We start from the raw sequence: 22,397 nt of genomic DNA on the forward strand, positions 1-22,397 counted from the left end.
CACGGCAACCAAAATGAATAATTCATGTATTTGTGTTATATTAAATATAGGGGAGTAAAATGTAGGCAAGGAATAAACATTTCAGAACTACTAGTCGAATAAGACATGGGAGATGACGAATTATGGCAGCGATTTATTTATAGTCTAATACACTTGAAACAAATAGCCAACCCATAAACTGCCTCCCCCGGAGTCAAACCAACAAAAAATAAAATGAAACAGCCTAACGTGATCAGAAATCTCAACTAGCAAGCAAGTCGCAGCTATGAAGAATTGAGCACGTGCGCGTTAACCCTACGGGGGGGCACACACAACACCGGTACCGCATACCCGCACTACTTATTTTGCCAGGACTCTGTACCAGACCATACCATTCCTTACTTTCCCCCCTGACTAAAGTTATAAAACATGTATTTTTAATCTTCTAATTGCGTTGGTAACCAGTTTATAATAGCAATAAGGCACCTCAGTCGTTTGTGGTATAGGGCCAATATACCACAGCTATGGGCAGTTCGTATACAAGGCAAAGCCTGGATACAGCCCACAGCTGTGGAATATTGGCCATATACCACACCCCCTTGGGCCTTATTGCTTAATTATAAACCAGGTGGTTCGATCCATGTCTGTATAACATGGTTACGCCAAACATTTACTTTTGCAGTTCTAAATAAGTTGGCTATTATACATGGGCTGGGTCAAATTCTGGATGCTGATTGGTTAAAACTGCATTCAAGCCGTGTCTATTTAACAAGCCCTGTTATGTCGTGCTTAAGAACAGCCCTTACCCATGGTATATTGGCCATATACCACACCTCCGCAGACCTTATCGCTTAAATATACAATAGGCAAGACCATAGCTTACCATTGGTTTGTCCATGGTTTTATAGTGCTTAAGGGGCATACACAGGTTTATGTTATATAAAGTGAGATGAATTAAGAATGCATTTGATAAGAATTTATTAAAATAAAATACAGGCTATAAGTAATACCCTTTAACAATGTTAAACAGGCTCCTTGCAGTGACAGTAAAATAAAGAGGCAATTCATAGTCACAAAACAGGTGAACCTACAGAACAATGATTGTTTTAATGCAACACAGGCAGGGTTGGCGGCTAGAAATGTACCACTTGTAATATTGGCAATGAAAGTAAAACATTTTTTAAAACAGGTTTGATATACACTTTTCTTACATGTATTGCATGATCCATTTAGACTCAGAAGAAAAAAGCGAACATTTCTTCAGAAGTAATTATGGTACACAAAATATGATCACCTTAATAACAATGATTTAAAACTACCCCAATTGGAAAACACAAATCCATCAACCCCCTTGAACACAGACAAACATGAATAGCAGCAGGTTGTGTGTGGCAAGTTCCCCCGTTGCCTTCAAAGTGCTCTTAATTAAAAGCGTGGTCAGATCCAGACCCTCGGATGGCTGACATCAGGCAGTAAGGTGCACACATCTGTGGTCTGCTACATTCACACACTGAGAAGGGCTTCTCTGTGCCCCTCTCCAACAAAGAGCAAGACTAGGCTTTCAAGGAAGTGCAGGGACTACAGTGGAGAGCCTTGCCAATCTACTTAGACGTGGGGCTGACAAAGAATAGGTACAGTAAGGAACGAGAAGTCCACCACCAGGATTATTGGTAATTTGATTGAAAGGGCCAAGTCTTCCTACAGAACTGACTGTTTGACAAGTCAGTACTGATTGAGTACGACAAAGTCTCAGAGTTGGACAAGAAAGGCCCACCCACAGCATTGAGACAGGGTAAAGTCCCCTGTGACCATTGGAAATGAGGCCCATTTGGCTGTACAGTGGTCACCAACCGGGCGAACGACTGGTCGATCTCCAAGGCATTCCTAGTAGAGCGCCAAACATTTCTGTAAAAAAAAAAACGATAAATCCCTGCGTTCCTACTTTTCTTTATTTGTTTTGCGCTGTTGGCAGTAGGTGCACTTGATTCAGCAGCCAGAGCCGGGAAGGCGACGTGTTCCCATGTCTGAAAGGTAGAACTCCGCCTACCCGGCAGGCCCAGAGAGCAAATCAACAGCACCTATAGGCCTACCGCTGGCCAATCAGATAGCTCAGATCACTGTCTGCTGTTTCATCGAACCATACTGTAAAAATAAACCTTGAACGCACACCAAAGTTGATACTGTGAGATTTCGGAAGTTTTAAAACCATGACTAGAGAGAACGAATACATCAAAGAACTGTTGTTTTAATGTTTACGTTGTTATTCAGCACCGGCAACACTTTGTGCATTTTATGGCTTATAAAAATGTGGAACATTCTCCCTACTTCCATTCATGCTGCAATGAACGAGTGCAGCAAAGTGTTCTGATAAGCTTGCCAAATTTACGGCTTGTCTATTACCAGCATGATGATATACCACATTTAAAAATATTTATCATTTCTAAATGGTCTGAGAACATTGGCAATTCAAGCATAACCAATTTGCAGTGATAATGAATTGGGCCTATAGACTACTGCACAAACCTCATTGACACAGAACTGTTTTCAATTGGTTAATGTTGCATAAGCTTAATAAGTTAAAAAATAAATTAAATTAAAAATAATAATAAATCTGGTGACCACTGCTTTAAGTAGAATCCTTGCCACTTTCTTCGAACAGAATACGTAGTCGGAAACTCAAGATATTCGTTTTCAGTCCATGATCCAGCACCATTATTGCTCCCCACTCAGGGGGATCTGTGTTTGAGTCAGTCTCAGTAAATGTTCAGGCTCATTGAGCGGTTCATCTTCTTGCCGACGAGTCTGGAGGTTTTGGGGTTGGACTGGACAGTGGAGTGGGTCAGAACTTTCTCCTCAGCTGCAGTTTTGTCAATCTGGGCCTTCTTCAGCTCCCTGGGGAAAGCAATGTAGAACAGTTAGACAAACCCTGAATTAGGGATGCACATTTTTGTCAATTCTGCTGCAGACTAACCGACCCTTATTAGCCGGTAAAAACATTTTCCAAACAGTAAAATTAGGTGACAAACAGAAAATACTATGCATGCATACAAGGAACTGACATGTTTCATTAAAGAGTTTAATGGAAACATGCAACAATAGCAAGCCCATCGTCTTACAGTCTAACGACTACATAGCCTATTATTATTATAGCCTATTATTGACCATGCAACTCCTGTAATGAAGCAGCGAATACAACGTCATTTTATTAGCGGGAAAACACCGTTGTAAACAATTCCCCTAATGTGAGTTGTGTTAGAAACTTAGGAGGGGGAATCCAATAGCAACCACTAGGATGGGTTGCTAATATGACTAGGATTGTGCCTTTGGCTTCTGGACAACGAAAAAAAAGTTGATATGAAAACCAATAGAACAGGAGAGAAATGCTGCTTAATGGCATGAGGAAGTCTTTATAAAATAATTCCCTCCACGTTGCTATGGTTGGATTTTGCCTAGGCTACTACGAAGCAAGGTAAGACGCGCCTCATTATTTGAAGTAAAGTAAACCGTTCAGGTTTAAAACAATTATACTGCCTCGAGCTCTTACCGGTGGTGGGTGACACACTGATAGCCTGCCTACCACTGACTATAGCCTATACACTCGAATGGAAAGCGCACTTTAATTATGAGTCGCGATTAAGAAATATAAATATGAGCTATTTTTAAATATCGTTGCAATCAAAAATAACTGTTTAAAAACGCAATTGCATTTAGAATTATGTTGCACACTGACTGGGCTTACAAAAAGCACGCTTTCACTCCAGTATAATATTTTTTTGAGGGGCTGTTCTCACGCGGTCTGACAGGTTGTAGGCTGTTCCGCGCCTCAAACTTGCCTCTGTATACCGATGTAAAAGCAAGAGCTAACCACTGCCTTTAGCGTGTTGACAGAAACAGCAACAACATTCTGCTACAGTCCATCGTTGTTTCAGTGCCATTCTGTACTTACTTCTGAAGCTGGGCGTTCTTGGACTTCTCTGCGTCGAGTTCCACACGGAGCAGGTCGGCACTCATTCTAGCTGCCGTCAACAGCACCGGGTGCTTGATGAGGTCAAAGGTGGATGGCCGCCTGGCGGGGTCAGGGTGGATCATCAGCTGCAGGGTGAAGGAGAAAAAAAAGATGAGTACTAGCTAGCAATAATGAATAGGCTAACACAATCCAAGGGATGTTGGAGTGCACAGTTCAAATAAATAAAATTGTTATCCCATGCACCGAATACGACAGGTGTAGACTTGAACGTGAATGCTTACTTCAAATGAACTATACTTTCAATATCACACAGCTTCATCAGTTTGTCTTAAACAAGGACAGTGAGCACCACTGAAGTGTATAGGTAGAGAACGAATGATGTGGATTTTTGGGGGGCTGATACCAATAGCGATTTCCGGGGGTCAAGGAGGCCAATATTTTATATCATTACATTTGAAGACTTTAATGACAACATCTCCCATGTATACAAGAAACATGGCTTTTCTCTGTGACTTTACTATTACACTTAGCTATCAGTAGAAAGTCATTATTCATGTTATTTATTACCTCTAAATATTAGTCTAGTATACAAATTAAGACATTTCAGATTGGAGGGTAATTAAATAAAATAGAGGATTCTGATTGACGCACTAAACCACTCAAGTCCAATGCTTTTCCCCCCCCCTCCACCTTTCCGAGCAATTCGCATAACGTCACCAACGCTGCTGCGGTCATTCTCCGTGGCAATATATTGTCCAAAGTGGCTAAGGAGGACGCATTAAAATGAGAGAAATCATATACTACTGGAAAAATATGCTACTGAAAATATTAGGGTATAAGGCTATGCATCCAGTAGGATGAATCATGAAAGGAGCTGGTCTACGTTTCATTCAGTTGCACCCCAATTAACAAGAGAGGAAACACAAAACTGACATCTGTTGTCATTTCTCGCACATACGCTGAGACTGCAACAATACCTTTATCGGATTAAAGAGATCAGACGCTAGGCTTGTTTTAGGAAACTTTCTGAATGGACAGAGAGAATTAGTGAACTCATACACGCACACCCACCCACCAGAAAGGACCAATCAAAGCCGCCTGCAGCGCATCCCCCTCAGACACATAAGCAAATCACATTTCTCCTTTCCCAAAATTGTATTAACCTTGCCTTAACTTCAAATTAGGGATGGGTGGTATACTGTATTTTACTATAACTTGAATGGCCCAGTTTGAGATTTCACTTTACCTTCTTTAACAGGATTTCATTGTTTGGTTTGTTAAATGTGAAAGACAACTCCGGCAGGTGTAACGTCCATTGTTATAGTTTAATTGTTTGCTACGAGTCATCTCCTTCTCCTGCATGCCATTAACCACACCAAGCCCTGCCGTCACTCAAGGAGAGAGCATTGACCATGGCGTCACAAGCACTTTTACACACCCTGTATATAGACTTTCTTTTCTCTACTGTGTCATCGTCTTGTTTATTGTTTACTCCATGTGTAACTCTGTTGTTGTTTCTGTCGCAGTGCTTTGCTTTATCTTGGCCAGGTCGCAGTTGCAAATGAACTTGTTCTCAACTAGCCTACCTGGTTAAATAAAAGGTGTTCTCAACCAGCCTACCTGGTTAAATAAAGGTGTTCTCAACTAGCCTACCTGGTTAAATAAAGGTGTTCTCAACTAGCCTACCTGGTTAAATAAAAGGTGAAATTAAAAATGTGTTGCCTTTCACTCTGCATGGTTAGATGGATGTAACAATGTTAGTGACATGCTGCTTTTCACAAGCATTCTGTAAATTACCAGTTAGTGTATCTGCTAGTTTGTTTTTTCTTAACAAGGTGCTGCTAAAATAATTTGTTAGCAAGCTAAATAACAATTAGCATGAGCAGTTAAGTGTTTTTGCTTTGTCATTATGGGGTAGTGTGTAGATTGATGAGGGAAAAAAACATTTAAATCCATTTTAGAACACTTTTATAAGCCATAAAAACACACATTCCCCCTACAACCAGCTTTGCAGCTGCAATAAATTAGTGCACGATAAGCTTGCGTTGTTATTATTATAGCAGCTGTGTCTTTAATACCAAGGAATAGTTCACTTTCTCTGGTTATAGGAGTAACAACATTGGTGTGTGAGGTGAGTGAGGCAGAAATAACGCATTGTGACTTGAGCGTCGCCATCAGCTGGAAGACTGCCCCCTTTTCTTAGCGGCAGGATGTAGAGCGGAGGGATGGTGAGTCAGGTGAGAGCCTCACCTCTGCTCCCTCCCTCAGACGCAGGCCCATCAATACACACACACAGTGCATTTTGGGAAAGTATTCAGACCCCTTCACTTCTCCCACATTTTGTTACGTTAAACAGCCTCATTCTCAAATGGATTAAATAAAATAAAAAAATATTCAGACCCTATAAGACTCGAAATTGAGCTCAGGTGCATCCTGTTTCCATTGAACATCCTTGAAATGTTTCCCAATTGAATTTACCAATCAAGTTGTATTGGACATGATTTGGAAATGCACACACCTCACTATATAAAAAGGTCCCACAGTTGACAGTGCATGTCAGAACCAAGTCATGAAGTTGAAGTAATTGTCCGTAGAGCTCCGAGACAGTATTGTGTGGAGGCACAGATCTGGGTAAGGGTACCAAAAAATGTCTGGAGCTTTGAAGGTCCAAGAACACAGCGCCCTCCATCATTCTTAAATGGAAGAAGTTTAGATCCACCAAGACTCTTCCTAGAGATGGCCGAGCTGAGCAATCAGGAGAGAAGGGCCTTGGTCAGGGAGGTGACCACAAACCCGCTGGTCACTCTGACAGAGCTCCAGAATTCCTCTGTGGAAAACCTTCCAGAAGGACAACCATTTATGCAGCACTCCACCAAACAGGCCTTTATGGTAGAATGGACAGGTGGAAATTAGGCACATACAGCCCGCTTGGCATTTTCCGAAAAGCACCTAAAGGACTCTCAGACCATGAGAAACAGGATTCTCTGGTCTGATGAAACCAAGATTACGGACTACAGTGAAGCATGGTGGTGGCAGCATCATGCTGTGGGGATGTTTTCCAGCTGCAGGGACTGGGAGACTAGTCAGGATCGAGGGAAAGATGAACGGACCAAAGTACAGAAATATCATTGATATAAACCGTCTCCAGAGCACTCAGGACCTCAGACTGGGGTGAAGGATCACCTTCCAACAGGACAACAATCCTAAGCACACAGGCAAGACCATGCAAGCGCTCTCACTTGAACCCGATCAAACATCCCAGGAGAGACATGAAAATAGCTGTGCAGCGACACTCCCGATCTAACCTTACAGAGCTTGAGAAGATCTGCAGAGAAGAATGGGAGAAACTCCCCAAATAGAGGTGTGCCAAGCTTGTAGAGTCATATCCAAGAGACTTGAGGCTGTAATCACTACCAAACGGTTCTTCAACAAAGCACTGAGTAAAGGGACTAAATACTTTTTGCTTTGTCATTATTGGGTATTGTGTGTAGATAAATGGGGGAAAAACTATTTTTCCATTTTCAAATAAGGCTGTAAAGTAAAAAGTCAAAGGGTCTGAATACTTTCCAAATGCACTGTTTATATACACTACCGTTCGAAAGTTTGGGGTCACTTAGAAATGTCCTTGTTTTTGAAAGAAAATAAGTGTCCATTAAAATAACCTCAAATTGATTCAAAATAAGTGTAGACATTATTAATGTTGTAAATGACTATTGTAGCTGGAAACTGTAGATTTTTTATGGAATATCTACATAGGTGTACAGAGGCCCATCATCTGGTACCATCACTCCTGTGTTCCAATGGCACGTTGTGTTAGCTAATCCACGTTTATCATTTTAAGAAGGATAATTGATCATTAGAAAACCCTTTTGCAATCATGTTAGCACAGCTGAAAACTGTCCTTCTGATTAAAGAAGCAATAAAACTGGCCTTCTTTAGACTAGTTGAGTATCTGGAGGATCAGCGTTTGTGGGTTCGATTACAGGCTCAAAATGGCCAGAAACAAAGAACTTTCTTCTGAAACTCGTCAGTCTATTCTTGTTCTGAAAAAATGAAGGCTATTCCATGCGAGAAATTGCCAAGAAACTGAAGATCTGTTACAACGCTGTGTACTACTCCTGTCACAGAACAGCGCAAACTGGCTCTAACCAGAATAGAAGGGGTGGGAGGCCCCGGTGCACAACTGAGCAAGAAGAAAAGTATATTAGTGTCTAGTTTGAGAAACAGATGCCTCACAAGTCCTCAACCGGCAGCTTCATTAAATAGTACCCGCAGAACACCAGTCTCAACATCAACAGTGAAGAGGTGACTCCGGGATGCTGGCCTTCTAGGCAGAGTTGCAAAGAAAAAGGCCAAATCTCAGATTGGCCAATGAAAAAAGATTAAGATGGACCAAAGAACAGACACTGGACAGAGGAACTCTTTTACTTGATCACCAGTATTTTCTAGTCAAATTTACTCCACAGACTTCCCCTTTACCTCCTGAGAAACCAGTAAACATTCCCCCGTTTCACGTTAATTTGCCACGTCCTCTGCATCCATTTTGCTGCCACGTGTTCAGAGTTTGTTACAACCGATTATTGATGTGATTATGATATGCTATGCTATAGGTCAGGCCCAATTGGTCATGTGCATGCGATGCATACATGTTTCATGTAAAGACAGCAAGGTTGAGGGAATGGGGAATATTTTTCCTAAACAAAATTAGGGGATATCGCTAACATAACATTTCAGTCAGAAAAAGGCTGAAATTATGTTGCAGCTTCAGCAACACGGATGGCACAATAAACGCAGTTCAAGTTCTGTGGTGGTCGCTGCAGCAGGGAGAAGAGAGACAATGAGTGCTTGTCACACAGTCACTTGGTGTAAAATATATATTTTTTACAGCGCATTAAGGCTGAGCCCAGCACAATCAGATCAATTGCTGTCAGATGCCCTTATCATTTGTGTGTCTCAGTGCTTTATTTGATTAACATATAGGATGTGTACAGTTGAAGTCGGAAGTTTACATACACCTTAGCCAAATACATTTAAACTCAGTTTCACAATTTCTGACATTAAATCCTCGTAAACATTCCCTGTCAAAGGTCAGTTAGGATCACCACTTTATTTTAAGAAAGTGAAATGTCAGAATAATAGTAGAGAGAATGATCTATTCCAGCTTCTATTTATTTCATCACATTCCCAGTGGGTCAGAAGTTTACATACACTCAGTTAGGAATTGGTTGCATTGCCTTTAAAATTGGGTGAAACATTTTTCCACAAGCTTCCCACAATAAGTTAGGTGAATTTTGCACCATTCCTCCTGAGAGAGCTGGTGTAAGTGAGTCCGGTTTGTAGGCCTCCTTGCTCGCACACAAATTTTCTATAGGATTGAGGTCAGGGCTTTGTGATGGCCACTCCAATACCTTGACTTTGTTGTCCTCAAGCCATTTTGCCACAACTTTGGAAGTATGCTTGGGGTCATTGTCCATTTGGAAGACTCATTTGCGACGAAGCTTCAACTTCCTGACTGAGATGTTGCTTCAATATATCCACAATTTTCAATTCCTCATGATGCCATCTATTTTGTGAAGTGCATCTGTGCCTCCTGAAGCAAAGCACCCCTACAACATGATGCTGCCACCCACGTGCGTCACAGTTGGGATGGTGTTCTTCGGCTTGGAAGCCTCCCCTTTTTCCTCCAAACATAATGATGGTCATTATGGCCAAACAGTTCTATTTCTATTTCATCAGACCAGAGGACATTTCTCCAAAAAGTACAATCTTTGTCCCAATGTGCAGTTTCAAACCATAGCCTGGATTTTTTATGGTGGTTTTGGAGCAGTGGCTTCTTCCTTACTGAGCGACATTTCATGTTATGTCGATATAGGACTCGTTTTACTGTGGATATAGATACTTTTGTACCCGTTTCCTCCAGCATCTTTACAAGGTCCTTTGCTGTTGTTCTGGGATTGATGTGCACTTTTTGCACCAAAGTACATTCATCTCTAGGAGACAGAAAGCATCTCCTCTCTGAGCGGTATGACGGCTGCGTGGTCCCATGGTGTTTATACTTGCATACTATTGCTTGTACAGGTGACCAGGGTCCCTTCAGGCGTTTGGAAATTGCTCCCAAGGATGAATCAGACTTGTGGAGGTCTACAATTTTATTTCTGAGGACTTGGCTGATTTCTTTTGATTTTTCCATGATGTCAAGCAAAGAGGCACTGAGTTTGAAGGTAGGCCTTGAAATACATCCACATCTCCAATTGACTCATGATGTCAATTAGCCTATCAGAAGCTTCTAAAGCCATGACATTTTCTGGAATTTTCCAAGCTGTTTAAAGGCACAGTCAACTTAGTGTACATAAACTTCTGACCCACTGGAATTGTGATACAGTAAATAAGTGAAATAATCTGTCAAACAATTGTTGGAAAAAGTACTTGTGTCATGCACAAAATAGATGTCCTAACCGACTTGCCAAAACTATAGTTTTGTGGAGTGGTTGAAAAACAAGTTAATGACTCTATATGAATTAAAAATATAAACATTTTCAACCGATTGATTGAACAGACGACTCTTGGTCGACCAAGATTTTTTTTTGTCGGGGACAGCCCTAATGGAAATGATAATAAAAGTGCAGGAAATGCAGAAATTCATGTAAATGCATAAAATTACTTTTGTTTGGAATTGGATTGAATAGTACAAATTAGGGGTGACAAACATTTCATGGAGGGCCTAGTGTCTGCAGGTTTTTGTTTTTCCCTTCAATTAAGACCTAGACACCCAGGCGAGGAGTTATTTTATGAATTAAGGTCACTAATTACTAATCAAGTGAGGAGCGAAAACCTGCAGACAACTTGGCCCTCCGTGGAATGAAATTTACACGTGGTATAAATAGAGAAAGCCCCGTTGAAATCAATTAAAATTGGGTCTCCTGAGTAGCGGGCTGAGTGGCGGGCTAAGGCACTGCATTAGCGTTGCGGTGTCACTACGGCCTGGGGTTCAATCTCCGGGAGTCCCATAGAGCGACGCACAATTGGCCCAGCATTGGCCGGGGGGGCCTTTAATTGGCTCATCACGCTCTAGTGACTCCCTGTGGCGGGCCAGGCACCTGCAGGCAAAATTTGGTAATCAGTTGAACAGCGTTTCCTCCGACACATTAGTGCAGCTCGCTTCCAGGGTAAGCGATCGGGTGTTAAGGAGCGCAGCTTGGCGGGTCATGTTTCGGAGGACGCATGTCTCGACCTTCTCCTCTCCCGAGCCCGTTGGGGAGTTGCAGCAATGAGACATAATTAGGGATGCACCGATATGACATTTCTGGCTGATACTGATATCCAATATTTTTCTTGCCAAAAAAAAACCTGATACCGATATATTTTTTAGCAGCCTTAAGCATTCAGGTACAGTTAAATAGTTGAAACACACACTGACCCAAAATTATTTTGTTGGCATTTACACATGTCCTCATTACCAGTAAAACATAATCAAAACCTATTTCTTTCACCTACTTGCTGTGCTGTTTCATCGTTCAGTCGTTTCATTCTCAACCAGGATTTCATCATACATGTCAAGCAGTGAAGATTCTGCTCTGTCTGTCTGTGGCCTCTCTTCCTCTGGGCACACTGTCACTAGGGCTGGGCGATATGGCCAAAATATATCACGGTACTTATATTTTTTGTGTGTTTTTAATTAAATAAAAAAGTATGGTATTTTTAGTTTTTGAATAATTACAGGTCTACGTTTGCTTTATGAGTAGTGAGTGATCCTAGGGTGGCAACACATACATTAAGTGATTTCAATGACTCTTTCTCCACTGATTGTTTTATACAGTTCAAAATTTCAGCACTTATCATTTCTGCATTTCCTGCACTTAATTGCAGTGGTGGAAAAAGTACCCAATTGTCATACTTGAGTAAAAGATACGTTAATAGAAAATGACTCAGGTAAAAGTGAAAGTCACCCAGTAAAATACTACTTGAGTAAAAGTCTAAAAGTATTTGGTTTTAAATGTACTCAAGTATCAAAAGTAAATGTAATTGATCAAATGTATTTAAGTATCAAATTATTTCCAATTCCTTATATTAAGCAAACCAGATGGCACCATTTTCTTGGTTTTTTATTTATTTACGGATAGCCAGGGGCACACCAACACTCAGACATAATAGACAAACAAAGCATTTGCGTTTAGTGAGTCCTCCAGATCAGAGGCAATAGATGACCAGGGATCTTTGCTTGACAAGTGCGTGAATTGGACCATTTTCATATAACGAGTCCTTTTAGGTGTCATGGAAAATGGAGTAAAAAGTACAATATTTTCTTTTGGAATGTAGTGAAGTAAAAGTTGTCAAAAATACAAAAAAATAGTAAAGATACCAAAAAACACAACAAGTAAAAATGCTTTCAAGTACTACACAATAACGGCTTTGTCAGTCGAAGCTAATAGCAGTGACGCCCACTACACACCACTGGTCATTTGAGAATTTCCACACTGCCACGTAGGGCTGCACGATATGGGGAAATAACCTAGGACTTCCTTTTAACCAAATGTTGCAATTGGACTTGCGAATTGGCTGTTGGAATCATGGAGATAAAATGACGATTCTAATTCATGGTTAGAACACAGTGTTGTTTGAGATGACAACTAGTGAAAATGGTCTCATTATAGAACGCTAGTAGATTTATATTAAGAAGCAAAGTGAAAACAGCATTGTCGTCATCAACATTGTTGCATGTGCTGCATTGACCAATCAGACTGAACGCAAGTGCCTCATGGTTGAGGAACATTAAAATGCGCTCCTTGAGTGACAGGGGCCGTGGCTAGGTCTGTGTGGAAAGTGGCACGGCGAGAAAGAGCGGAGAGAGATGACTCAACTAGTGAAGTAAACTATACAAATGTATATTAAACATGGCGTATCACATTTAACAAACCAAACATTCAAATACCAGTATAGAAGGTAAAGTAAAAACCCAAACCGGTCCCTTCATCTACACTGGTATATCATAATATACGGTATCCCGCCCAGCCCCAAATGTCACTGTGTCCATTTCCATCTTGCCCAGCTGTGTAACGTTTCACGTAAACTCGGTTTCTTGTCTACATTGAAGTAGCGGTCCTTGTACCTAGAGTTGAGCATGGTGGCGACACAGAGGCTCAGAATGCAACCGAATCGCTTGTTCACAGCATCTAGTACAGTACTTTTGCAAGTTAACTGCTGACAGGCCGTGGGGTTTTGTTGAGCAGGCATTTCAATTCCATGACAGAGGGTATCACGTCTGCTGTAGACGCAGTTGATGAGCTTATTACTCGATTCAGTTGTTCGAATAGAGCTAGGTGTGTGTTCATGGTTTCAATGAGAGTCCACTGGTTTGTACTGATTGTTGCAGGTAACTCAGTCGGCTGCGTACAAGCCAATTATTCGTTTTTGTTCCAGAAGGCTCTCCATCATGTAACAAGTACTATTCCAACTGGTGGAAATGTCTTGCCTTTTCACTCGAAGCCGCTCCTGTATTGCTTGCAGGCTATGCTAGCGGTGAGTGTAAAAAAAAAAAAAAAGAAGTGACCCACTATCTTCCTACCGGTTGCCACTGTGTCAGATGGGTCAAAACACCTTAGTTCACAGCCAAACGCAGCCAGTTGCAGTGTGTGTGCTATGCACGGCAAACTGGCATCTCCGCATTCTTCCAAAGCCTTTGTCATGTTAAGTGCATTATCACGGAGCATGGACTTTGTTCTTGAGGATTTTCCAAGTTTCAAACATGCTCTCAAAATGCCATTGAAATGGCAGCAGCGGTATGAGAACCAGCACATTCTTGAGCGTGCAATTACGGCTTTGTCAGTCGAAGCTAATAGCAGTGACGCCCATAGCAAGTAGGTCATGGATGTGCGTTTCAACAATACTGTGTAACTCCAGAAGGGGAACATCTGAAAAAGTGTCTACTTGGTAGAGTGTACTGGGGCTCGACCAGTCGGCAAAAGCCAACATCATCCACGACAGAGAACAGTTGTTTTGCCGTTAACAGATTTCGTCTTTGAGTTGTCTTGCGGAAAAATGTTCTTACCCTTTCAAAATGACTGCTCGACTTGGACTTGTTGGAAGTGTGCGCTTAGTTTTTGTTCTGCTTTTGTTCGAAGTTGCTGAACGTCTGAGGGTGATGCACTTTCAAATGACTAATTAGGTTTGTGGTATGGGTGGCAATGTTGACACAACATTTTCATTTGAGTTGAGTTATCTGTGGCACCACTTACTGATAAGGGTGAACTTCGGCCTAACCTTTTTTTCCCCCCCTCTGTATTTTAGGGTTACCTATAACACAGGTGGTCGCCTAGATTCCCTTTAGCAGGCCTATAATATATACAGCTCTAGGGAAAAGTCATGGTGGTTCCAAACTTCTTCCATTTAAGAATGATAGAGACCAATGTGTTGTTGGGGACCTTCAATGCTGCCATTTTTCAATACCATTCTCCAGATCTGTGCCTCTAAAAACGTGTTTTTACTTTGTCGTTATGGGGTGTTGTGTGTAGATTGATGAGGAAAACATGTATTTAATCCATTATAGAATAAAGCTGTAATAAAATATGGAAAAACTCAAGGGGTCTGAATACTTTCTGAATGAATATAGACAAACAGCAATATAGTTTGAAACTTATTTGTGATGTGATCACGTTGGCCAAAATGATACGGTGCTGCATTGCAAGCGTAAAAAATAAAATGGACCTGTTAGTGGCAGTGTATCAGATCCTTTATATTGGTGTATCAGATCCTTTATATTGGTGTATCAGATCCTTTATATTGGTGTATCAGATCCTTTATATTGGTGTATCAGATCCTTTATATTGGTGTATCAGATCCTTTATATTGGTGTATCAGATCCTTTATATTGGTGTATCAGATCCTTTATATTGGTGTATCAGATCCTTTATATTGGTGTATCAGATCCTTTATATTGGTGTATCAGATCCTTTATATTGGTGTATCAGATCCTTTATATTTATTTTGGTCAACAACTTATTATTCACATGTGAAAAGACGGGCAAAAAAAAATCAAACCTGTTCCCGAATAAATAATTGACGTATTGTGGCAGGACGATACTTCGCAATTGGTGTGAACAGAGTTTTAAACAAGACATTCTAGTATTTATTTCGGACGAAAATAAGCCTTTTGTTTTCAAAGTTAACCAAAAAAATAAACAATGAAAGTCAGCCTATTTAAAACAGTTTTGACCCTTATTTATTCAATTACCGTCACCGCCCTACATGGGTGCTGTAGTTCCTCAACGGCACAGCTAGGAGCTCAAAACAAAGGGCCTTTATAGTTGAAGACTCTTCCTTGAGTCATAAAAGTGCATTGAAATTGCTTAAGAACTGTGCACACTTTGGAGAGAGGTGTGTGGCCAATTGGAGACACCAGTTAGTCCAATTCCTCAAACCCTTCTGATTTTTTGGTCTACATTTTCCAGGAATAGTCTTATGTTAGTGAAATTATCCAGAGTATTTTCAGATTTCGTATCAACAAATGCAGCAGTAAATGTAAAATGCACATAGAATCAACAGTATAATGTTTGGACTCGGTCTCGTGTCAGGTGAACTGTTGTGTCCTCACTTTTGGTCTAATAATGTTCCCATAATCCCCAAACTGTTCTCTTTCAATTGCTACCATGGTTATGCATATGCGTTTCATATTTCTTCTGTAAGAAACAATAAAAAATTAGCCCTATCCATATAGGCCCATTCCCACAAGTGTAAAGGATTAATGAATACATTTTTAAAAGAAACAATAGATTTCACTTTGTTTTTACCAATCTAACTACATAACAATGGTAAAGCTCTCGATAAACTGGATAAATCAAGATGGCATAGGCCTACTCACAATACAGGTGAACGCATATTCCACAAGTGTGTGAGCATGCTGAGGTATTGAGCTTGTTTTGGCGTATTTCAGTGGAGTCTGTAGTGCTACAGATGACAAACGATCCGTTGTCCTTCCATTTTGGGACTTGCATTAGCCTACTGATCAACAACATTTGTATAGAAGCAGCCTAATCTCTTCTTTCATAAAAAGGTGAACTGTCTCTAAAAACTGGAGCAGACCGGTCACTCAAGGCACTCCTCTCACATACAACAGTTCCTCAAGAAAGAGAAAGCAATTTAAACCAGTGAACGGTTTTGGAAACAATCATCTTGCTTTGAATATTAAAACAAATAAACTTTTAGGAAAGTGAACTGCCGTTAGCTTCAGCTGTAAGCTAGCAGGCAAAGTTATGCTAGCTGAATGCAACCTATTTTGCTAGCTAGCAAGACAGTTAAGACCTGTAGCCTGTATATGGACATTTTACCAAACAGTAAATTAATGATCACGTGTTATTATTCAAGTGTGCTTAAGCCAGGAGCTTCCAAACACTAGCCAACCTATATGCAGCATGAGTGGGTAGCTAACAAGATGCAGTCCAGCCGGCGGTACGTCGCCGACATCGGCTGCGCAGGGCCGATTAGACTAGGAAAGGCTAATATAGTTCTTACCTCGAGTAAACTCTGGAATTGCTGAGAGAGAACTTGTGGGATGGGTGGAAGTTTTCCCTGACGGATCTGGTGCCACTTGTCCCCATTGCTGGGCATAGGCTCCGCCCCAGAGGCACTGATCACAGTCAGCGCTAGGGAAAAGACGTCTGCCTTTGTCAAGTTACTATAGTCCTGGGAGAAAAGATTGACGTGATTAGGAAAGCTGTAGAGAACCATTTTAATGATCAAATGCTACACTTTAGCCAGGGAGAATCTGTTAACTTTCTCCTGGAGAGAACACTCACCTCTTGAAGGACTTCGTTTGCCAGGAACCTGCTGTCACCTTCCTCAACTTGAGGATTGTTTAACCTAGTCACGTGGCCAAGGTCACCTATTTTGTACACGACACTGGTGGCCAGTCCATCTTTTTCGTCCTCCTCGTCACACGCGTCTACTACACAACCAACCGTCTTGCGTGAGATAAAAATATTGCCTGAAAGAGACCATACACAAATTAGTTTTCTCACCAGGTTTCCATCCAACCTTTTTATGCGGGTAAAGTACATGGACACTTTTTTTTTTTAAATGACAAGGCCTGATGAAAACAGGTCTTTTCCCGGTAAACTTCCAAATGTCGACAAAATAAAATACGCTAGAGAAGGTGGGATCTTGTCGGTAAAATTAATTATGCGAAGTAAACTTGGGAGTCGTGGTCCTCCCACTATGACTCGTTGGGAAAAGCATACAGTTTATTAGGCTACAGATTAAATAAAGGATGATGCACTTTCACCACCCTGTGACGATCAAGGTGATGATCTTGATGGTCCTTTCTAATAAATATTAAGGGTCTTATTCCGGTGACAATCAGACGCTTGGCTGCCGTTTGACAAACAAAAATAATCTCGCTCTTTTGTCCCATCATAATAATAATAATAATCTCATGCAGTAAACTATACGTGTGCTCTAGCCAACAGCGTGCAGATAGCACTGTTGGCTAGAAGCGCAGGTACCAATACCAGAGTGGTCTCACTCGCTATATAACTTTTTTAAAAAATGATTGTGACAAAACCATCAGTAGAATTGAAAATGTGATAAACCCATGTAACTTGTATTTTTTGTATGTGTACATGGTCATTTAATGCCCAAAAAGTATGAATGTGCACTACATCATCACGCACAGCCTTTTATCTGCAACAAGTCCATTTGATGGAAACACATGTCTGGTGGGAAAATGAGTATATTGTTTTTATGCAGATTTTTGAATAATCGCATGAAAATCTGTTGCCAATTGGACAGAAACTAGCCAATGACTAAGACATAAACACGTCAAACAAATTGCATTAAGCATTGAATTAGGGATGTGTTTCACAAGATTTCCTGCTGTAATTTTTTAAAACTTAAACAATGACACGAGCAAGAGCAGTGTGCTGGTTTCTCTTATTTGCTGTTAAAAAGTTAAACAATTTGTTTTACTTCCAATTCACCTCCTGATACAAAAGGTTCATGCTTTCCCCTCAGTGGTACTTACTAGGCTTGATGTCCATGTGGACCAGCAAGGACGAGTGGATGTACTTGAGGCCGCGTGTCACCTGCAGCAGAAGGCCCTTCAGCTCCAGCTCCGACAGGAAGCTGAGCCGCCGGTAGTTCTTGGCCGTGATGTCCGAGAGGGTGCCGGCGTTGCAGTACTCATTCTGGATGAGCATGCGGTCATCCTCAGCCCAGGCCGAGTAGTAGCGCACCACGTGAGGGTGCTGGCCCAGAACGGCGTGGGCGTACACCTCCCGGAGGGCATTCTGCCTATGGTGGGAGGAGGGAAGTACAGATGTGGGAAGATTGAGCATTTCTTCAAGTTTGATGTTTACCATGCCTGTTAAGACTGTGGATATGACATCTCGCTACTGCCAGCTTTATGTCTCGAGACGGACTTCAACAAGTGTCCATGTGCAATAGATCAACTCCAACTTACTCATCCACAGAGCCGACCAGGGGCTTCTTTGAACACTTGATAGCGTACACGCAGCCATCCAGTCTTTTCACACACTTGAAGACTGCACCATACTCCCCACAGCCGATCTTCTCCAGCTCGTGGAACTCTGAGGCATACCTGGAATTCATGTCGCTCTCCATCATGGTTATTCTCTGAGGATAGAGAGTGAATAGAAAATCATATTAATCCAAATAATATATAGTTACACCATGTTATCGTTATCTCACAATAGACTATTTAACTGCATACGTGCAAATGCACATCAGGTTGAGAGCTTTGCTGATGGGACAAAATAACATGACCACAATGCTGTAAAGAATTCAGGACAAGAAAATAACTACCTTTGGTGGGAAAAGGACCTCTTCCTCTGTTTCAGCATCACTCACCTCCATGTCCTCACCACAGGAGCTGAATAAGACAAGACAAAGAGCTTGTTAGAGCACATTCTACACACCAAGAGCAGAGTTCATTAGTGACCATGATGGGGTCTTGGTTTCCTGCCAGACTTTTGCCGTACTCATGATTGTCAACGGATTTAACGAACCAGGCTAGAAATAACAATGGGCTACAAGCTGTGTGTCCCGACATACAAACACATTCAGGTATCACGTAATAAGATAAAAACATAAGTGTTAAATTATTGTCTGTTGAAAATTGGACTAAGTTATATTGCTAGAAAATCCAATACATATTTGGGAAAAAATAAGTCAGTCCTACATTCTAACAATGCTTACTGAGTGACATACTCGTTACAGTGTGCCCTCTTTCTGCTGTTCCTGAGTTGAGTTGTAGACTGGATGAGGAGGGATTCGGGGGTGAAGGGGTTGATGTTGACCAAAGGGGTCTGGCTTCTCCTGCTGTCCGGACCAGGTGTTCCTGTGGATTCTACATTCCCGAAGAGGGCTACTCTCCTACTTGAGGACGCGGAGCTGGCAGTTCTGGCTTTGTTCAGCAAACTCTGCAAATGACATAATCAACATATTCAAGACATGTCGAGACACTTAGACAAGCCTTTTGATAAAGTTAAAATACCCTTAATGAATTGAAATAACATTATCACATATAAATAACTAACTGAGTAAAGTTGAAGGGAAATTGAAGTGAAAATTAAAATATGCCTTTCAATGTAAATACTGATGTCTGATTTGGAATCTGACTGACGAGATATACAGTGGGGCAAAAAAAGTATTTAGTCAGCCACCAATTGTGCAAGGTCTCCCAATTAAAAATATGAGAGAGGCCTGTAATTTTCATCATAGGTACACTTCAACTATGACAGACAAAATGAGAAATAAAATCCAGAAAAATCACATTTGTAGCCTACTTTGTAAAGTGATTTGTTTGACAAAAATCTGATGAAAACATCACAACACCCATGATACGCAAAACAGCCTGTGCAGCGAAAAAACACCAGTAAATGGGATAAGATGTTTACATGCAACAGTATCCCAGCTAAGATCAGCATCTCAGGCATATTATTCGGGTTTTGCATAACTGGGACAAGCTTCTTCGGGTTATTGTAAACAGGATATGATGTTCATACATGTCAACTCAAAACAGAATATAACGGGATATGTGTGTGTATGTAAACGTGGTCAATGAGGCTGACTGACTGTTGTGTATGTAATTGTACACCACTACAAAAGTGGGTTCTTTCGAAAGCTAGTTGTTTTATTTTCTTACTTTCTATAAAGAGAGTGGCAATTGGTGCAAAAATCATGCATTTCATGAAATGTATATTAGAAAATGCATAAACAATGCAAACATTGCTACTCCAACGTTAATGCAATATAAAGAGTTACATTATTCCTTACTACAAGGGTACAAATCACATCAGAAAAATATATTTTAGAAAATATCAGAAAATGCATAAAATGGCTACTACTAGTTACTCCATAAATGTTAGCTACATTGCACCAAGTTGTCAAAACAATATTAGCCAATAATAGTGGGTATGCTTCTTATAGGTTGCAGGTTTTCTGCATGAAAATGTATCTGACCTTTGGTGTGTGTGGAGTACGAAAAAGGAGTAGTTTTTTGAAGGTTTTGTGTGGCGGTGTGTCGGGGCAGTCTGGAATAGGTGAGCTCGAGCAGTCCCCGTCTTCCTGAATGCATGACCGCTCCGGTGAACTCCCGTACACCCGAGAGTTTTTCCGTGGTGACGCCGGGGAGCCTTTCATGGAAATAACGCTACTGGGGGACTGAAGGTGAGACGGATGACTGAATCCTTCTTCGCCCCACCGGCACCGTTCCACATCATCCGCAGTCCGATTCAAAGGACTATCGTCCTCCAGTCGTTTAATATCGACACTGTCCAGTCGCATTGGAGGGTCAATTTCTGTAAAACCCGATACGTCTCCTGTACTGTTGCCGTCATCAATCCGGGCGTCTTCTTCGTCGTTCGGTGCAAACGATAACTTTTGACCTATTGTTCGGGCGTTGGGAGATACATTTCCATGACGACGATAACTGTAACGCTGCATTTTTTCATTTAAACCCTGGCTATCACTTCTTAAAAAAGTGGCTTGTTTGTATTTAGCTAACAAAACAATTGTAACCAACTCAACTGTTATCTGATCCGCGTAAATTACTATGCAACTATAACGTTAGCTAGCTAAATTATCTACCCACCAGTATATATCACAATACGATTATTAGCGTGTGATAAAGAGTCACTGTGCACCAGAAAAGTCAAGAACCCGACGTCGGCTAGCCGCGCAGCAAAATTGACATTAGCTAGCAAGCTACAGTAAATTAGCTACTGCAGCAAACGAGAAGTATGGCAAAAAGTAAAAACACTTGCTCAGAGATCTCCTAGACCTTACATTCCGAACACTTTGTCATTAACTTGACTTGATGTATCGCACAATTTACATAACTAGCAAGCCTATGTTCATCTAATACATTTGCCCCGAATACGTGTATATACATTTCTACGTTTGTTAATATAAATCTAGCTAGACGCCCATGCCGTGGCCACTCCTACTAGCTAACGTTACAAGCACAGATAACACAATGAGACAGATATTTCACTGGATGTATAAATGTGAAGCATCCGTTTTTCGGTTCCACTCACTACCAAATATGGTAGTGAGAGGAAGCCCACTCGCAGAAGTGGAAACAAGATGGGTTCTGGCCGACATTCTCCAAATAGTTTTCTGTTACTAAAACTCCAATGTGTTATGAACAAGGGTGGAATACGTTTTGTAGACCTTAGCCTTTACAAAAGTGTTTACAATGGCGTTGTTTAGGTAGGGGGCAAGAGTAATTGCACATGCACACTTCCCAGAGTAGGCGTTCCCTAACGGAAATATGCAGTTATATACTTGCACGCGCCAATAGGGTATCGCTAGCGCGTGCTTGTCTCTTCCCACCTCTTTGCTTGTTCTACCCACGATGACTCATTTGTTCCCATTGGAAACGAAAAGCTGTGGTCTCTTGGTTTAATTATAAAAATCTTTGTTAACCAATTATTTTACCTACGGCAGAAAATAGCTGCGCGGCAAAGCAACTCCTTGTCCAGAAACAGTAACCCCAAAAAAAGAATCGGCTATTTTAAAACATTACAAACTAGACAAAATGTATTTTCTAGCTAGCTATGTTTACAAAAAATGTTTTAATGTTCCTCCTATCACGCGCATCGTGCAGTACTTCCCCGCGACCGTTGAGATGACCTACTCATCAGCCAATGGGTGCGACCCATGAGTTTTCAAAAGATGACCATTCCGGTGTGTGTAACCAAAGATGAGGTAATATTTTGGCTGGCAGGCAGGAACATCTCTAGCCAATGAGCAACATGGTTTGAGAGCATGTCGGATTATTCTGTAGGTAAATCCGAGCTCTCCCTTTAGTATGATATGTTACATTTTCTATGTATTCATTTTTGCATGTCCATCATCCGTTTTGTATAATATGTTTCAAATTTGCAAACGTACAATTACGTTACAATCGTATGATATGTTACAAATGTAAAAATCTACC

The 22,397-nt window shown here is 41.1% G+C and overlaps 1 protein-coding gene across 2 annotated transcripts; it reads right to left on the reverse strand.

Annotated features, from left to right (window-relative positions):
• Positions 1-940: 940 nt before the first annotated feature.
• On the reverse strand, positions 941-21,425 carry LOC109867809 (wee1-like protein kinase 1-B). 2 transcript variants are annotated; one of them, XM_020457120.2, is made up of 9 exons: positions 20,417-21,425; positions 19,163-19,374; positions 18,758-18,824; positions 18,396-18,568; positions 17,958-18,226; positions 16,735-16,922; positions 16,451-16,621; positions 3,926-4,071; positions 941-2,871 (listed from the first exon to the last, which is right to left on the reverse strand). In XM_020457120.2, exons 1-9 carry the CDS (start codon positions 20,897-20,899, stop codon positions 2,733-2,735), a joined length of 1,848 nt encoding a protein of 615 aa, XP_020312709.1. In that variant the 5' UTR covers positions 20,900-21,425; the 3' UTR covers positions 941-2,732. The 2 variants fall into 2 exon arrangements, with proteins under 2 accessions (XP_020312709.1, XP_020312708.1); XM_020457119.2 differs by having other exon boundaries at positions 19,151-19,374; positions 20,417-21,423.
• Positions 21,426-22,397: the final 972 nt, after the last annotated feature.

This window comes from Oncorhynchus kisutch, linkage group LG22 (genome assembly GCF_002021735.2).
Source record: "Oncorhynchus kisutch isolate 150728-3 linkage group LG22, Okis_V2, whole genome shotgun sequence".
Classification (NCBI taxonomy): domain Eukaryota; kingdom Metazoa; phylum Chordata; class Actinopteri; order Salmoniformes; family Salmonidae; genus Oncorhynchus; species Oncorhynchus kisutch.